The sequence below is a fragment of the Drosophila ananassae genome (genome assembly GCF_017639315.1).
Source record: "Drosophila ananassae strain 14024-0371.13 chromosome 4 unlocalized genomic scaffold, ASM1763931v2 tig00000071, whole genome shotgun sequence".
In the NCBI taxonomy this organism is placed as follows: Eukaryota; Metazoa; Arthropoda; class Insecta; order Diptera; family Drosophilidae; genus Drosophila; species Drosophila ananassae.
The window spans coordinates 740,047-760,345 of record NW_025319041.1 but is presented as its reverse complement, the minus strand read 5'-3'; the positions used below and the strand labels follow the sequence as shown (position 1 = coordinate 760,345).

Below are 20,299 nucleotides of genomic sequence, written 5' to 3'. Positions count from 1 at the left end.
GTGGGTGATAACACCTATGTTTGTTCTGGACTTTGGTTCAGGGGAGCTTAAAGGTTATGGAGCAGGTGAAATTATGCGTGGAGAATTTTTTCTGTTGGCTTTTGTTATTATTAGAATTATTAGTATTAGAAGTATTAGATGTGGAGACCATTGGTAGATTATATCGATTTTCAACACTTCGGGATAAATTATATACATCATCATCATCATAAAGACCTACAGCTTGAGCAGCTTGTTTTAATTTAGTTGGAGTTGATATATCGTATCTGCATATAGATATGTACACTCGTAATGGTAATTTTTCACGAATTCTGTTATATGATCACCTAATACTCTCGAAAATAAAACAGTGTTTGCTGCTTTATTATCCAGACTTAACTTATTACAAATTTTGCTTGTTTGTTTATCTAATTCATCTATAAACTTTCGTAAACTATTTTGATATTTAATTTTATGTAAATCCATGATCACGGGTTTTGATAAGTTGAATTCGCTGATGAGTAACGTTCTTAATTCATTCCAGTCCTGAGTTGAATTTCTAAGATGAATTGTACGTGCAGGTCCAACGATGAGGTTCAGTATAGCTCCTTGAATGATTTCATTCTTAGTAGACGATGTTGTTTTATATTGGGTAATCAAGTTATCAACACTTTTTATAAATAAAGCTAAATACATTGTATCACCATCAAATTTATCAATTTGGTTTAGTTGCTTGAAGAAATGATTCATATTGCTGTCAGACTGCCTTGCTGCAGCTGATGTGGATCCTTGTTCAGATTCCATTTTAAAGTTTTTAATTTTATTTAATTTGGTATATATATAAATTTTGTTTTTTTTAATTGTCTTGATTATATTAATAATTTTATTTTATTTTTTTATTTCAAATAGACATTAGAAATCCTCATTCGTGATTTCACTAATGTTGAGAAATGTTTACAGATTCGTTTTGCGGATACAATAAATTCGATGTGTATTTAGTTTGATACTTTTAACACGCGAGGATAATTGTATCCTACCGACTGCGCCAATTATATGTTTTAATTCCCGATTTAAAATAAAAATTAATATATAATATATATAATATATATATAATAATATATATATAATATATATATATATAATATATAATATTAATATATAATATGCTGAATTTGGAGCAAAAGGGGTTTGATGTTTACTTCTACTGTCGTCGATAAAGGTGCGTGAATGGTTGCATTTAGTTTTTTTGGTCGTCCTCGTTGAACACTGTAAAGGAGCATGGTTCGCTGTGCATCTCTGCCGTACTTGTTGTGGTACCAACATTGTTGTTGGGACGATCTATTGTTAGAAGGTGCATTGTTGCGGTAATAATTTTGGGGTCGCTGAATATTTCTGCCACGCGTTTTATTGTGATTTAGTAACTGTCCCAGTTTGTTGTTAATCTGCTGCAGAGCCTTGTCGTTATCGTCGAGTCTTTTGGTCAGTGTTATGACGCATTCTTCTTGATGAGACTGCTGTTGTTTGTTTTTTGAAAAAGCATATACGTGGTCAGCCGCATCGTCATTTAAGTAATCCTCAACTGCATCGGCTGCTTTTGCCAGCTGTGAGAGTTTAGTCTGCGGTGAGCTTCCTATCGTGCCGACAATTACCGCGCGCACGGGAGGAGGCAAATGTTTGATCCAGTAGCGTCGTACTACTGATTCGTCGCAGGTTGCCTTGGTTTTCTGCAGTTGGCAGAGTAAGTGGCTTGGGCGGCTATCGCCGAGCTGAATTCCAGTTGCGAGTCTGTCCAAACGTACCATTTCCGAGTCCGTAAACTTTGAAAGGATTGCTTCCTTTAAGGTGGAATAAGGGCAGTTTCGGGTGAATTGTTCACAAGATCGTGTACTTGTTCCAGGTATTTGGGATCTGCGTAGGCGATGACTGCAGCGAACTTTTCCTGTTTTTTTCGTGCACCAAATCATTGTATTGCCATTGTAGTACCAACTTTCTAACTTCGTGAAGAACATTTCTATGTTTGTGATTGATTGTAAATTTGGGAACGGCGTCTTTCCAAATACGGATTGGATCATGGCTGTGCTAGTGAATTGCGCAGCGTCTTGCGCGTCAGCAAAGTCTTTGTTTTCGGCCATGTTGTGAAATACTTGTGTGTATGTACTCAAGACTTTGATGTGATTTGAAATTGTTCTAGTTGTCGAGGGTCACCAATTATGGAGACTTATATGTTCCAAATAAATATAACCACGTTGGTTAATAACTATTAATATTTATTAAAGATAGGGTGGATACAAAGATTTGGTTTAATGTCTAGGTTGTGAATATTAAGACTTCTTAAAGAGTGAAGCTTATTGTAGCGAGTAGTCTTTCAGTATGGCTGGTCAGAAATGAAACTGCTTCTCAGTGGACTGTTTATGAATTTTGTGGTGTTTATTGATTGACGGTTAAGAAATAACTGAATAAACTAAATGCGACGCAGCGCAATGATGCCTTAGGTATACATACATAGATTTACATGCGCGAGAAAGGGAAAATATTAAGTATATAAGAAAATGGCGGCGCGTCGATCAGCGTTGCCATGGTTATTTGTATATAGAACTTCTTACAATATGATTAAGGGAAAATGAGGTTCATGTTGCCTAAATCTCAGCAGCATGAATAGATACAAAGTTGCCCAAATGCATTCCGTTCCTCAACAATGCCCAAAGGGTTTTTTTGATACTATGGTGAAGAAGAATTTAGTCGTTGCTATTTTAAATTGTGTCGGTTGACTCGCCACAGGTCTTTGGACAAAGTACTAATATTTGGAAAAAACCACGAAAAACACAAACGTACAAAAGTGGATATATTGACTTTTTTTAAACAAATTTTGTCGATTAATATATTTTTACCACTTTTATAAAACTTTGAATTCAGAAGTGACAAACATGTATTCACATGTGCTCGCCACCACACGTGCGAGCATAGGCTGCTACACAAGACATGCAAGCCAGCAACAAGTATCTTCACAGAACTTAAGCGGACAAAGACAAAATATATAATACAATAAGAGAAAATGTCCGATTGAGACCATGCGTGAGGACACTAAGATCATTGGCATCATACAATCGCTCGGCGTTCTAATATGTCCCACTGGGAACTACAGTGATGCTGAAAATTTAGATATTGGACGAATGACGACTATGCCGATATTGCAATGCGTTAAAGTTTAAAAGAGAAAGCTGGATTGTGCTGCGTAAGTGGAAAAGTTAAACTAAAACACCACCGCCACTGAAACCATTGTTGGATGGAAGTGACCTCGATTCCAGCCATTTTCTTCAACACATCCTTGAATACAATATGGTGCTTTCGCATGACTTCCTTTGGGCTAATATTATTCAAATAGGCGGCTTCATGCCGATTTGTAAGGTAAAAGACTCACTCACATCTAGACAATAAATTGCAATTTACGTGTTAACACATAACAACTACATATACACCCCACACTACACCATCACACGATTAGAAGTTACACCGTATTGTATTCTTCAACAAATGATAGTTTGCAATTACAGATACAAGGACAAATATATCATTTGTATATATATATCACTTGTATATAATTGTAATAAACATTTGTATATATTAGGTGTACAAGTAGAAAACCGCCGTTTTTGACTAGGTGGTGCCATCTTCACAAAACGGTGAGAAATTTTGATCGCGAACGCCAAATGGCGAGCCAAAGTATCGGTTAACAACTCTAAATTGTCTCGTTTGTGTATTCTCATTGTCTATCATTTTGTTGGTGCACGAAAATGTCGAAATTCGAACCGAATAAGCGTCATTTGAGGGAGATTTTGCTTTTCGCGTTCAATTCGAAAAAATCGGCAGCTGAAGCGCGTCGAATGATCGTAGAAACTTATGATGAGTCGTGTATAAGTGAAAGAAAGTGTCGAGAATGGTTTGCAAAGTTTAAAAATGGCGAGTATGACGTGGAAGACAAGGATCGACCGGGTCCTGTGAAAAAGTTTGAAGACGCGGATTTGGAGGCTCTACTGGATGAAGATTCTTATCAAACACAACAAGAACTCGCGGATTCCTTGACGTCGGTTTTCTACTTGTACACCCAATAATATATCATTTGCATGGTTTAATGATGCCAACACCAGTTGAACCGCATAAATTTCTGAAAATATACTAAAATACCAATGATTTCGACTGATCTTCCGCTTGAATTCAAAAGACTGATATTCTAGATCGCCTTTTGTACCCAATGATAATTAACAAGTCGCAAGGCCAATCGCTTAGTGTGAGCGGGTTAAATTTAGAAAATATTGATTTTCTCATGGGCAGTAATACTTTGCGTGTTCACGAGTTTGAATACCATCTGCATTGGTTGTGTTAACGTCACACCGAAAACAAAAAACATGGTTAACCGAAAAGCACTTAAATGAAATGAATAATTTGTGGTCACTTATAACGCTTCGATGCAGTATTTACTTTGGATTCACTATCATCTTTTAATCACCAAACGAAATTTTACATAAAACGAAGCCATCTGGTGGCAAAACAGAGTTCGCCGGTTTGCTAATATCAATTGTAAATTGAACATAACTAGTGTAAATTAGTTAATTCTGTCTTTATTTTTTTATTTTTCAGGTGAAAAATTATTTTTAATTCAATTCAGATTTTTTGGGATTGTTAGGATCCGTAGGACCTTGTCAGGAATTCAATACGTATGTATTTTTATACGTATATAACAGTATATAACATAACTGGAAAGATAGGAGTTTCAATGGATTCCTCTTTGGGCAAAATAATTCTATATGCCAAATTTCATAAGGATCGGCCGACTATATACGATCCGCTATATATCTAAAAATATAAGATGGGTGTCGCCACCTAGCGGACTGCGACTCAACTGCAAGGGTATATAAAATTCGGCTCCGCCCGAAGTTACCTTTCCTCTTTTTTGATACCCTAGCAGAGGGTATTATAATTTTGCTCATAAGTGTGCAACGCAGTGAAGAAGACATCTCCGACCCTATAAAGTATATTCTTGATCAGGAGCAATTTTTGAGTCGATATAAGCAGCTAGGGAGTTTAAACTTTCCACACACCCTTCTTTCCTTTGCAGGCAGTATAATATTATACATAGATAGATATCAATACCGAAGAGACAAGTCGTATTAGAACAGCATCGATCTCGCGTTCGTAAAACCTATTGAACTTATCAGTAAAAGTTGAAAAACAAATATTAAGCACAAAACAAAACTTAAAAAACAACAACAAAAAACACACCATTTCTTACCACTCGGGCGCAAGCCCTTTACAAACAACCATGCACGAGCCACCAGACATAGCTAAATTCACTACGAGATCGTATCAACTAGGAGAACCCAAATTCATTGTCATCAAAAGTAAAAATGAATCCTCATTTAAAACCGTTTCACCTTTCATCATCGAGAAATCTGTGGACTTTGTCTGCGGAGGAAGAGTTGAATCTGTCAAAAAAACCAGAGACGGCGGTCTTTTGATAAAAACAAAAACAACACACAAGCCACAAAACTTCTAAAACTTACCAAAATCGCAGATATGGAAATAACAGCTACCGAACACAATACACTTAATTTTTCAAAAGGCGTTATCTACTGTAATGTCCTTAGATATATAGACGAAGAAACAAGTCTTCGAGAGCTAAAACCACAGAAAGTAATTGAAGTAAAAAAAATAATGAAGAGACAAAACACCATCAATAACACCAACACCAACAACTACAACAACACCAACAACTACAGCAACACCATCAACAACAACAACACCAACAACAACAACAACCTAATAGAAACCGGACTCATAATAATTACATTTGAAACCCATCAACTCCCTGAAATACTGCGTGTCGGCTATGAAACGGTTCGCGTACGCAACTACATACCTCTCCCACTGCGTTGCAGAAAGTGCCTCCGCTTCGGACACCCTGCACCCATATGCAAGAGCACCGAAAAATGTTTAAACTGCTCAGACGAAAAACACACCAGAGAAGGAGAACTCTGCAAAAACGAAAAAAAATGCCTAAATTGCGTAAACAATCCGGAAATAAACTCCCAACACAGCCCTTTGGACCGCAATTGCCCCACATTCCTTAAACAAAAGGAACTCACTGCCATAAAAACCACCGAAAAAGTCGACCATAGAACTGCTCTGGGTATATACTTTGAGCGACACGGATACAAAACAAGAAACTCTTATGCAAATACACTCACAAAAACCATAACCACAAATACACTCCAAAAATCTTCAAATACACTCGCATCAACATCTTCTAATGCACAAACTACATCCATATCCTGCGATCACAACCAAACTAACACACCATCAACCTCATCTGCACCAATCAAAACAACACCGGCACCGGAAAAAATTGTCCAAAACCACGACCAGGACGACACCGAAGCCATGGAAAAGGACAACACGAACCCCACCGGAATATCAACCTCATACGGATCTCAACTCACAAAGGATCTTAAACTAAAAATTTTCCCTAAAGATAAGTCTAACCCTCTTTGTACTAACTTTAAACCAACTAAATCAAAAGCCAAATCCTCCAACAAAAACAAACAAACCACTAACAGCGACAGCGAATCGGTTTAAAAGCCACAAATCTCTCCTTCTTTAAGGTTTAACCTTAGAACTTCTAACTCTACCAGAATGTCACTAAATACAATTCAATGGAACATTCAAGGATACACAAATAACTATAATAATCTCCTTATCCTGATAAAAAAAATTCTCCCCGCATATCATTACACTTCAAGAAACACACATACAATACACTAACAATATACCAACTCCAATAAATTACACACTACTAACAAACATAGCCACCAATAGATTTGGCGGCGTAGCGATATTAGTACACAAGTCAATTCAATATTCTATAGTAAAAATTCCAAACGACCTTGAAGCTCTAGCAATACATATAAAATCCAAAAAGAACATGCTCATAAAGACAACATACATTGCACCAAACAGAACCTTCACAAACCAAATGCTTGAAGACACTTTGTTCAATAACCAAACACCATCACTAATACTAGGAGACTTTAACGGATGGCACCCTGCCTGGGGTTCCCCAAAAACTAATTCCCGAGGAAAAACAATACAACAATCCATTGACAACACACAGCTAATCTTACTAAATGACAAATCCCCCACACATTTCTCAACACACAACACATACACGCATATTGACCTTTCACTCTGCTCAGCAACACTTGCCCCACACGCCAAGTGGAAAATACTTAATGATCTCCACGGCACCAATCAAAACAACACCGGCACCGGAAAAAATTGTCCAAAACCACGACCAGGACGACACCGAAGCCATGGAAACGGACAACACGAACCCCACCGGAATATCAACCTCATACGGATCTCAACTCACAAAGGATCTTAAACTAAAAATTTTCCCTAAAGATAAGTCTAACCCTCTTTGTACTAACTTTAAACCAACTAAATCAAAAGCCAAATCCTCCAACAAAAACAAACAAACCACTAACAGCGACAGCGAATCGGTTTAAAAGCCACAGATCTCTCCTTCTTTAAGGTTTAACCTTAGAACTTCTAACTCTACCAGAATGTCACTAAATACAATTCAATGGAACATTCAAGGATACACAAATAACTATAATAATCTCCTTATCCTGATAAAAAAATTCTCTCCGCATATCATTACACTTCAAGAAACACACATACAATACACTAACAATATACCAACTCCAAAAAATTACACACTACTAACAAACATAGCCACCAATAGATTTGGCGTATTATAAATTACAGACGCTTAAATGCCAAATACAAATTCGAAATTAAAAAAATTAAAAGCGAAGCTTCCAACTCCTTTACATCCACCATTCAACCAGAAACTCCTTCATCCAAAATATGGAGCAACATAAGGCGTTTCTGCGGGCTTAACCCAAGCAAATAAATTTATGCCATACATAATCCCAATAACAACACAACAACAACAGATACTCTCAAAATAGCCAACTCCCTCTCGCAACACTTCTCAGATCTCTCAAGCGACCTAAACTTCTCTGATGAATTCCGAAATAACAAATATAAAATCAACTCAACCAACTATACACCGACCTCAACAGCCAAAAAGATCGTGGGAAACATAACTCATCTTGAATTAATAGCAGCACTACAAACACTTAAAGGATCCACTCCAGGATTAAACAGAATTTCTTACGAAATGATACGCAATAGCTCCCTTACCACAAAAAACAGAATAACAAACCTCTTTAACCAAATTTTCGACAGCCACATACCTCAAGCCTACAAAATAAGCTTAATCATTCCCATACTTAAACCTAAAACTGACAAAACAAACATCTCTTCATACAGACCCATTTCCCTCAACTGCTGCCTAGCAAAAACACTAGACAAAATCATCAGGAATGGAAAACAGGCCCTAAAAAATTATGTCAAGAATTTCATGCTCAAACGTAAAATAATTTTCAAAGTCGGTGCGCACATGTCAAACTCACTCCCATTATCCAACGGTATCCCACAAGGATCACCTATATCGGTAATCCTATTCCTCATCGCATACAATAAACTCTCAAACATAATATCTTTACACAGAGAAATTAAATTTAACGCATACGCCGATGATTTTTTCCTCATTATAAATTTCAAAAACAAGGAAAACCTTAATTTCAACCTAGACAACTTATTACATGACATAAACAGCTGGTGCTCATACTCAGGGGCATCTTTAGCCTTAGCTAAATGCCAACACCTCCATATTTGCCAAAAGCACAATTGCACTAGCACCATAAGCTGTAGCAATACACCAATACAACAAGTAACAGCCCTCAAAATCTTAGGGATAACCATAAACAGTAAATACAAATGGGACACACACATAAAATCACTCCTTCCATCACTACACCAAAAATTGAATATCATAAAATGCCTCTCCAACATCAAATTCAATTGTAACACACAAACACTACTCCAAGTCGCGAATGCAACAGTCATAGCAAAAATGGAATATGGACTGTTTCTATACGGACAGGCTCCAAAAAGCGTGCTAAACAAATTAAAAACCCCATTCAACACTGCAATCCGTCTAGGCCTTGGTGCCTACCGAACCACACCCATAAATAACTTGCTATACGAAGATAACATCCTCCCATTAGAGCAAAAACGGGACCTTCAAACAGCCAAACTCATAAAAAATCTTATATTTTCCAAAGATACACCAATACACAAACTTGTCAAACAAAATAAACCAAAAAGAACCCATCAATCATAGACCGCACAATAAACCTTTGCCAAGCACTAAACCTACCCTACGAACCAGTTAAACTACTGAAATACCAGCCACCTTGGGATCTCCCAAACCTCATAGACACAACATTTACAGTGCCCAAAAAACAAACCACTCCACCAGACACATACAGGAAACTATACGAATATACCAAAGACAGCCATAAAAAACACAAATTCATATTTACGGACGGATCAAAAATGAACTCCACTATATCATATGCTATCACAACAGATACATATATTATTAAATATGGTATCCTACCCCCACACTCATCAGTACTATCCGCAGAAATAATAGCCATATTAGTAGCGATCGACAAAGTCAAAAACACAAGGGGAAAGTTCATGATCTGCTCTGACTCTCTCTCATCAATTGACGCCATAAAAAACACAAACAACAAGAATTTTTACTCCAACAAAATCAGATCACTCCTTACAAAACTAGCCCCAAAAATTAAACTATTGTGGATCCCTGGTCATGTAGGCATAGCAGGCAACGAACTAGCCGACAAAAACAGCAAAATCGACATGCAATATGCCCCTTATTTACACCTCAAACATTAATTTAACAGACATAAACAGACACTTAAAACTAGAATTCCTAACAAGAAATAAACTAAACATAGAACAATCCAATCAATGGTACAAAAACATTCACAAGGCAATTCAAACATCGACAGTTATTGCAGATCCTTCCATCCCAAATCAAGCAGACTAGATCAAATTAAAATAAGACGCCTCAGACTAGGACACACTAAGGCGACAATACCATACTACACTTATTTAATTCATGCCCATCACTCCTCCCTATAAAACTATCCATCTTCAAAAATACAAACCCATTAAATCTCCTTAACGAACTCAACCCTGATAATTTAGAAAAAATCTTAATCTTCTTAAAAACTTCAAACCTATGCCACAAAATTTAAAAATACTCAAAATGTACATAAATAAAATCTACCAACTAAGTAGCCTAAATACAACAAACAATATGTAATCATACTAATAGACTTAAATATCATTAACCTTAAAAGCCGAAGTCCTTGCCGCCAGCGCTTTACCAACTAGGTTAGTCTAGTTTTGTAAACTTCTCTATCTTTAATAATAAATAAATAAATAAATATATATAGATATGTATATATATATATATATAAGTTAACACCCGGCACTTACGGCCCCCCCCTTGCTCAGCACCATTCGCCCCCTACTACGACTACGCCTCGAACTCGACCCCAGACTCTTAGACCCCAATCCACAGCATAAGCAATTCCCAATATTCAAGTGCTGTGGGTTCAAGTACATCCGGGTATGTCGCAAGAGTGCAACTATGTCACAAGTGTGCAACTATGTACGCTGACTAGAATGTTGCGGGAAAGCTGACACACACACTGAGTGTTACGCTGACTCTTGACTCCGGATAGCTGACACTTCACCCGCTGACACCACACACGCCGACACCGCACATGCTGACACCACACATAGTGTTGGAGTGGGTGATCGGCCGATATCGAACGGTCGATCGGAGGGACACAACTCCGGGAAGTCAGTCTAATCTTGACCGCCGAGCCTCGCAGCTGAAACCAACTCTAATATTCTCCATGAACCTAAACTCTTCCTGTTAAATAAGAACCACCAAAACGATTTTTAAATTTAAGCAACACAAATAAATTGTATTCCCTACATCATCCAGAATAAACCAGCGACTTTTCATCAGGTGAACCATGGAAGGACACCTTAACTTGCGCCCGAGCAGATAAGTAGAGTGAATGTGTATTACGGGTTTTAAAAAGGAAAATATTCTTCGTTCTTTCCCCAAACAAAATTCTTTCCCCAAAACAAAAACAAAAAAAAGAAAAAACGAATAGAAAAAAGTGTAAAAGTGTAGAAATCTTTCCCAAAATAAAAGAAAAGAAAAAGGAAAAGTGGATAGGAAAAAGTATAGAAGTGAAGTAACGAAGATTTTTTGTTTTTTTTTTGTTTTTTTTGTTTCAAGAAAATAATAATAAAAAAATGACAAATTAGATAGAGAAAAGTGTAAAAGTGAAATAAATAAAGTAACGTAAAGTTTTTTCAAAGTAAAACAAAAAAGAGAGGAAAATGGTTAGGAAAAAGTGTAAAAACAAAAGTGGTGAAAACGTAGTTTTCTCAAAATGAAAAAAATATAAAAAAATAAAATAAAAAATGGAAAAATAGATAGAGAAAGGTGAAAATATAAGTAGTAAAGTTTTCTCAAAATAAAGAAATATAAAAAAATAAAAAAATTAAAATAGATAGAGGAATTTTAGAGAGATAGAGGATTTTTCTCAAGATATAAAAAAAAGAAAATAGGAAAAATATAAGAATGAAGTAGCAAAGATCTTTCTCGAGGGAAAAAAAAGAAAATGAAAGAGAAAAATAAAGAAAAAATGAAGAGTAAAAAAGTAAAAGTATAAGAGAACCACAAGGGAAGTAATAAAATAAAGTAATATTGGAAAATTAAAAAAGGGGAAAGAAAAATAGGAAAAAGTAGAGAATGTAAGAACACAAATGAAAATGAAATTGAAAAATTACAAAAAAGTTGCATAAAAAAACAAAGAGTAAAAGCAAAATGTGTGTTGTGATAAAAATAATGAAGCAATTACCCACTGCGGCGGTTTGCTACCATGGCATATCCGCGAGTGCTAAAATATTGCTTCATATGAAAAAATAAAGAGAACCACCGCGAAGACATTCGCGAGTGGCAAGAATTATAAACAAAAAATAATATAAAAAGGGTTATAAAAGAGAAACGAAATTACGCACTGCGGCGGTTTGTCACAGACATATTCGAGTGTTAAAATATTGCCGTTTATAAAAAAATAAAGAGAACCACCGTGAGCATATTTGCGAGTGGCAAGAAGAATAAATCAAAAATAAAAATAAAAATGGTGTGTGGCAACCTACTGGAAACGCTAAGAGGTGTGGAATGCACCCAAAAAAAGCTGCCCAGTGGGTTGTGTGTGCAACCGTACCTGAGTAGGCCTATGGGCTAAAACGGAACAATACGGACCACCGCGCCCAGTGCCACAGAAATAAAAAGAACACTAAAAAACCCAAAACTAAAAATATACAAACACACAGAACAAAAACTAAAAGTATGCAACACAAAAGAAAAGCCAAAAGTATGCAACACAAAAGAAAAGCTAAAAGTATGCAACAGAAAGAATAAAAAAATATAACAAAATTTGCGAAAATATGCAAAAAATATAAAAAAATTTGCGAAAATATGCAAAAAATATAACAAAATTTGCGAAAATATGCAGCAAAGCAGCTCCCGTAATACACGATTACTCTGTTATTATTAATTTTTATTGAATTCTGTTATTCCACATATTTAAAAAATTTTCTTTTTTCTCATCATCAGAATTTAAAGAAGACCAACACGAACACTACAATATTGAAACACTTATGCTTGTAAAGGGTGAGAAAAGCGCTTCCTCCCTTCCTCCTCAAGTCAAATAAAGATTGAAAGTTCTCTTTTATTATAATCATAATCATTAAAAACACAAATACTAAACTATATTGCAAGAATTTAAAGAATTGAATTACTTACACTTACCTATTATTTTTATAAGACTTTGCACGTCATTCTCTTTTGGCCCCTTAATACAATTTCTATAATATTTTTCCCGAACAAAGTATTTTTCCCTCCCTCTTAAAATGGAAGAAATCAAATCTACCCTTCAAAAATTCGACGAGAGCCTTAAGACCCTATTAGACCAGGTTATAGGAGTAAAGGAAGATATTAAGAAAGTCGGGACAAGAACAAAAACACAAAAAACGTAACCCTACGGTAACCCAACCCGTTCCTTTGGTCCGTCCGCGCACCGAATACGAGTTAAAAGAAACTTCTACTCTGCCAGATTGTGTGAAGGAACTTCAGACTTTTGAGGGGGAGCCCGGAAAATTTGTGTCCTGGGTTTACAGGGCTCAAGCCATTGTTAATGACTACGAGATCATTATAGGCCAGCCCTTGTATAGGACCATCATTCTCTATATTAGGCAGAAAATAAGAGGCGACGCCGATTTGGCGCTTTCTTCTTACAATGTGGAAGATGATAATTGGTCGGAAATTAAGCGGGTTCTCTCGCTTCACAACGCCGACAAGCGAGACGTCCGAACCCTTGAGTATCAACTGAGCCAGCTGACCCAAGCAGGTAGAACTCTGGAACAATTCTATAATGAGGTCAATAACCACTTTTCCTTGATTTTAAATAAATTAAAACAATCAGAGCATGCGCCTAACGTGGCCAGCGCTCTAACTGAGATGTATAGGGACAAGGCGCTGGATGTTTTCGTACGGGGGCTCAACGGCGATGCCTCTAAGTTACTCATTATTCGGGGCCCAAAAAATTTGCCTGAGGCATATTCCTTTTGTCTAGAGCTTCAGAATGTATCGGTCAGGGGAAATGCACGTGTGGAACACGCGAATAGGTTCGCCCCATTTCTTCAACCCCGTTACCCGATAAGCGCACCGCGCTATGCGCCTCCAGTATCACCCCCGCGGTATTCGTCTTCATTCCAACCACCAATAAGGGCACCGGCGGGCATGAACTTTAACGATAGTTCATCCGGTAACTCGAGAGGTTTTAACAGATTCCAAGGGCCGCGACCAGCCATTAAGATGGAGTCAAATCGGTCTGGCCAGTCTTATCAGTCCGGCTTTGGTTTACGCCGTGGAAACGATGATAGGTCCCAAAATACTTCGCCTGGTTCGAATCCCTTCAGGAAGGCACAACGATTGTACCACATGACGGCGGTTCCGTCTAGCGTGGTGACAATGCCTGAAGACGACACGCAAAATTCCGCTTGTCAGACTACCTTCGAAGACGAAGCAGTGAGCGCCCACGACACGAGCCTCGAGTACGATGTCCCATACCATAAGGCTGACGACGAGAACGTTAGCGATGAAGTAAATTTTATGACGGACGCCTATCCAGCGTGCCATACCTAGAATACGTCCAGAGGAATGGTAACAAGTTAAAGTTTCTTATCGACACCGGCGCGAATAAGAACTTTGTTAGCCAAAATCACTCCGCCGGCTCCATCCCATTATCTACTCCCTTTTTCGTTGAATCTGCTGCTGGCAATGTTAGAATCACGCACTGCCTAGTAGGACGATTCTTTGAGCCGATCGGCAATGACTTGATTACCACCTTCTACGTCCTCCCTGGCCTGAATTCCTTCGACGGCATCATCGGTGACGATACTCTCAAAGAAGCGAAAGCCCTAATTGATCGCAAAAACGATCTCCTGTTAATATCCCCTGGTATCAAGCTACCCCTCCTGGCAAGATATTCCTCCATAGCGCCCAACCACTCCAATGCCCTTGCCCTGATTGACGGCGATCATGATGATGACACCAAACAGGCGCTGGACAATCTAATTAAAGAATTTCCATCTATTTTTGAACCACTTTCGTCAGGGGAAGCGGTGAATACAACTGTTAAGGCCGAAAATACCCATACCCCACGAACATGAGAGGGGAGGTTGAAAGGCAAGTGCAGGAACTCTTAGACGGAGGAATAATAAGACCATCTGTCAGCCCATATAACTCTCCGCTCTGGATTGTCCCAAAGAAACCTAAACCAAATGGTGAACAACAGTATCGCATGGTCATCGACTTCAACCGCCTGAATGCGGTTACGATATCCGATACTTACCCAATACCGGATATAAATTCTACTCCGGCTAGCCTTGGAAGAGCCAAATATTTCACGACGATTGACCTAACGTCTGGCTTTCACCAAATCCACATGAACGAAAAAGACATTCCTAAGACCGCCTTCTCCACCCTCAATGGAAAATACGAATTCCTTCGTCTACCATTTGGCCTAAAAAATGCCCCAACAATCTTCCAGCGGATGATTGACGATGTTTTGAGAGAACACATCTGCAAGATCTGCTACGTCTACATCGACGATTACATTATTGTTTTCGTCGAAGACTATCAGAGACATTGGAACAATTTGCGTGCGGTCTTCCAAAATCTTCGGAAGGCCAAACTCCATGTAAACTTGGAAAAAACACGTTTCCTCTCCACACAAGTTGAATCCTTAGGTTACATTGTTACGCAGGACGGTATTAAAGCAAACGCCCAGAAGGTGAAAGCAATAACGGATATGAAGCCCCCGCTAACATGAAGGAACTGAAAAGTTTTCTTGGAATGACCTCGTATTATAGGAAATCCGTTCAGGACTATGCGAAAGTTGCAAAGCCATTGACGAACTTGACAAGAGGAGAGTTCGCTAAAATTAAGACATCGCAATCTAGGAAAGTCCCTATAGAGCTAGATGATGTGGCTTTACAAGCCTTTAATGACCTCAAGGCAATTCTTGCCTCCTCTGAAGTCCTAGCCTTCCCCGATTTTAATAAACCATTCCATCTGACCACTGATGCGTCGGACTATGCCATAGGTGCTGTTCTGTCCCAAGACGAGCAGGGCAAGGATCGACCAATAGCGTATATTTCTCGTTTACTGACTGAAACCGAAGAAAGTTACGCTACCATAGAAAAAGAAATGCTCGCGATAGTATGGGCATTAGATAATCTTAGATCTTATCTCTACGGCGCAGGGTCAATCAAGGTAGATACCGATCACCAACCGTTCGCGTTGGGCAATCGCAACTTCAATGCGAAACTCAAGCGATGGAAGTCGCGAATTGAGGAATATGGCTGCACACTTTTGTACACGCCCGGTAGATCCAACGTCGTCGCAGACGCTCTTTCGCGTATTACGACGCAAGCTAACTATCTCGGGTCAACTACGTGCACTGCCTCTGAAACTGACTCTTTGGCCACCGTTCACTGTGCGCTTGAGGATGCTTCCCAATTGATACCACATGTGGAAACACCAATCAATGCGTTTAGGAATCAACCGGTTTTTTATGAAAACCAGCTTGAGTACTCATGTGAGCACCCACATGTTGGTTATGTCCGTCATTTAATTCCGCTTAATGACGAGACTATGTCCGATTTAGTAAATATACTCGGTAAATATTTAAAACCCTCCATAATTAATGGAGTAAAGATTGCCGAGACTTACCTCCCATCCTTCCAATCTACATGCTTTGAGAATTTTAAGCTATATAAAATTCGAATAACGCAGAGATTGGTAAAGGATTTGTCCCATTCAGAGCAAATTTCTGAGACAACAGAAAGGGAACATCGCAGGGCCCACAGAGGTCCAAAAGAAGTCACCATCCAAATTCTTGAGAAATTCTATTTTCCCAGAATGACAAGTACGATTCGTGCTCAGTTGTCATCGTGCGACTGCTGCAAGCGATTCAAATACGAGCGTCATCCCAATAAACCAGAGTTGCAACCGACACCCATCCCAAAATACCCTTGCGAAATATTGCATGTCGACGTGTTCACCTTAGAAAAACGGGTTTATCTAAGTTTTATCGACAAATTTACCAAATTCGCCAAACTCTTTCCCCTACAACCCAAGGCATCAATTCACCTCCGCGAAACACTGTTGGAGGCCCTCCATTACTTTACGGTGCCTAGAATGATAGTGTCGGACAATGAAAGGGGTCTCCTCTGCCCTACGGTACTAAATTACCTCCGGACGTTGGAGATCGAATTATATTATACCCCCACTCAAAAAAGCAAAGTTAACGGCCAAGTGGAAAGATTTCATTCGACCTTCTTGGAAATTTACCGGTGTTTGAAATTCGAACATCCCAAATTCACAAGTGCACAGTTAGCACTGATCGCTGTAGACAGATACAACAACACTGTCTATTTAGTGACAAACAAAAAGCCAGTTGACCTATTTTTAAACCGCGTATCGCGCATTAATTATTAGGGTTTATCGAACTTCAAGGAAAAAATGCTTGAAGACGTTAGAGGCCTGAACGAGCGAAACCAGACTATGGCCAATATAAGACATAATAAAAATAGGACTGAAACTAGACAATTTGAGTCGGGGGATAAGGTTTTCGTCGCTAATAAGCAAATTAAAACCAAAGAAAAACAACGTTTCAGACCGGAGGAGGTACAAGAGAATCGCGGAGTCACAATTAAAACTAGATCAGGAAAAATTTTGCATAAATCAGACTTGAGGAATTGAAGAGGGCTTTATGAACCTCTCTATTTTTTAAATACACATAAAATATTTTTCTATTTTTACACACACACAAAAATTAAACATATTACGCAAATAATACAAGCATGAATACACAAATATTATACACACCAATATTATAAGTATGAATAGAATATACACAAGCTTTTCTTTCCTTCTCGATGCCCCACAAGTCTCACAATCATCGGACTCACATCAGCCGCGCGCATATTCAAGTATGACGCACCCGTCGTTCCCCTACAACAAGGAGCAGTGTGGCGGATCAACGGAGTGTTTAAGCCGTTACATGTCATCGACCTAGCAAGGATGATGCAACTAGTAGACGACACCAGACGGGACGCGGCAACCCTGATGGACCAACGTGTTGGCACAATAACGAGACACTACCTGGAGCAAGCAGCGGAAGGAATAAACAGAGTAATGAGGCCATCATCACGGAGAGCTCGAGCAATAAACTGGCTGGGTTCAGCCTGGAAATGGATTGCAGGATTACCTGACGCGGAGGACTGGAATGCGATACTCAACTCGGAAAAGATGATCATCGAAAACGGCGACCAGCAAATTCGGATCAACGCTCGACTCTTCGACGCCAGCCACAAATCAATCCAACAACTGAATGATGTGGCGGCGAGAGTCAATGCGATTGACGGCGACCTTCATGCAGTTACGACGACGCTACACATGGCAATCATCTTGGCTGACCAAGTAGCGGAAGTCACAAGGGCATGCCAACTTGCCAACTGGGGTGACAAATTCGAACCTCCTGGATCATGAAGAGATTGAAGCTATACTCCTGGAAGTCAACGATCTCCCGTATCAGAACGCTGTGGAAGCAGTGGAATTTTCCCGGCCAACTGTACTCTCCAATGGCACGACACTACTGTACATCTTAGCCCTGCCCAAGGTATCTAATAAGAGATACGAACTTGTACACCTTTATCCAACGGTATCAGGCGGGAAACAAATAGTGCTCGAACACCAGAAGCTCGCACTAAATGGAGGAGAGACATATGCAGTAGTGGGCAGCTGTTCCTCCATCGGTAACATCACAGTCTGCCCAGAAAAGGATTTAACGGCCCTAGAAGAAAGCTAATGCATTCCACGGCTCCTGAAGGGTGGCCTGCTCATACCTTCGGAGCAATGAAAAAGTCGTTCAGATGGTCAAGGATGGGACATTATTCCTCTCCAATTATAATGGATCAATAACAACATCCGAAAGAGACTACCAATTGGAAGGGACGTACATTGTCCAGTTTAACAACGAAGTCATCACAGTCCGGGACAAAAACTTCACCGCCTATTCCGCAAATCACCCTATGGCCTTACCACCAGTACTGACCAACATAACGGTAACTGGCTATCGACCTTCCCTTGGATACGTCGATGACGTCAACGCCCAAAATATACAGCTAATGTCTGGAGTTTCACGAGGCTTAACCCTTTCCTTTGTCTTGGAGGTTTCGCTAACAGTAGTGGTCTTCTCGATCCTGTTCATCATCTGGAGGAAGTTGACCTCCACCAAAGGAATACCAACCACGAGGGTAATAATCGAGGACCCCAAAGAGGATGGAAACCCCAAAGAGGATGTCGACAACAGTTCACCATTCTGCCAATTGATCTGCGGGACGCAGACTTTTGGAGGGGGAGGAGTTAACACCCGGCACTTACGGCCCCCCCCTTGCTCAGCACTATTCGCCCCCTACTACGACTACGCCTCGAACTCGACCCCAGACTCTTAGACCCCAATCCACAGCATAAGCAATTCCCAATATTCAAGTGCTGTGGGTTCAAGTACATCCGGGTATGTCGCAAGAGTGCAACTATGTCACAAGTGTGCAACTATTTACGCTGACTAGAATGTTGCGGGAAAGCTGACACACACACTGAGTGTTACGCTGACTCTTGACTCCGGATAGCTGACACTTCACCCGCTGACACCACACATAGTGTTGGAGTGGGTGATCGGCCGATATCGAACGGTCGATCGGAGGGACACAACTCCGGGAAGTCAGTCTAATCTTGACCGCCGAGCCTCGCAGCTGAAACCAACTCTAATATTATCCATGAACCTAAACTCTTCCTGTTAAATAAGAACCACCAAAACGATTGTTAAATTTAAGCAACACAAATAAATTGTATTCCCTACATCATCCAGAATGAACCAGCGACTTTTCATCAGGTGAACCATGGAAGGACACCTTAACTTATATATATTCCAATGCAGGCTTTCCTTTCTTGTTTAATTTGAAATTTAATTTTCAATGAATGGAAGATTTTAGAGCAACACAGGAGCCCAGATCAATAGAGAGTCACTAGAAACGCCATCTATTGCTACTGTTCCCAGAGCAATTATCCTTGAAAATCGAGCAAAATGAGATCTGTCGGTGTCGCAATCTCACAGCAAAAGACCGTGTTATGTGAAACCGTGTTTAGTGTTTTTGTGAATGCATTAAATGTTAATAGACAAATATTATCAATAAACTAAACTTATTATATCAGAACAAATTCTGGACTACATAATTTCCATAATATACCATCTTCTATTTTCTAATAAGGTAGTATTAGAATTTGGTTTTCATTATACCCTTGTTAAGGATATTATAATTTTTTTTCAAAAGTGTGCAACGAAGTAAAGGAGACATCTCCACCCCATAAAGTATATATATTCTTGATCAGAATCACCTCCAAGTCGGAACGGCCGGGATCGGTCGACTATATCCTATTTGTTGGGCCAAGCAGCCACCAAAAAATGTATATAAAATAATTATAATATGCTAAGCTGCAGATATTGTTATCAGCATGTTTTCGTCTTTGTTTTGTCTCCCAGTTTCGCATGCGCTTTATTGTTATTTTAAGCGTATGCGCTTTGAGGAGCTTTGGTTGCTG

The 20,299-nt window shown here is 39.1% G+C and overlaps 1 protein-coding gene across 1 annotated transcript; it reads left to right on the top strand.

The window, feature by feature from the left end:
* The first annotated feature begins 5,688 nt into the window (after positions 1 to 5,688).
* Positions 5,689 to 15,464, top strand: LOC123257850. Its single transcript, XM_044717814.1, has 4 exons — positions 5,689 to 5,877; positions 13,205 to 14,233; positions 14,287 to 14,754; positions 14,901 to 15,464. The coding sequence occupies exons 1-4, from the start codon at positions 5,689 to 5,691 to the stop codon at positions 15,462 to 15,464; spliced, it is 2,250 nt and encodes a 749-aa protein (XP_044573749.1).
* The last annotated feature ends 4,835 nt before the right edge of the window (positions 15,465 to 20,299 follow it).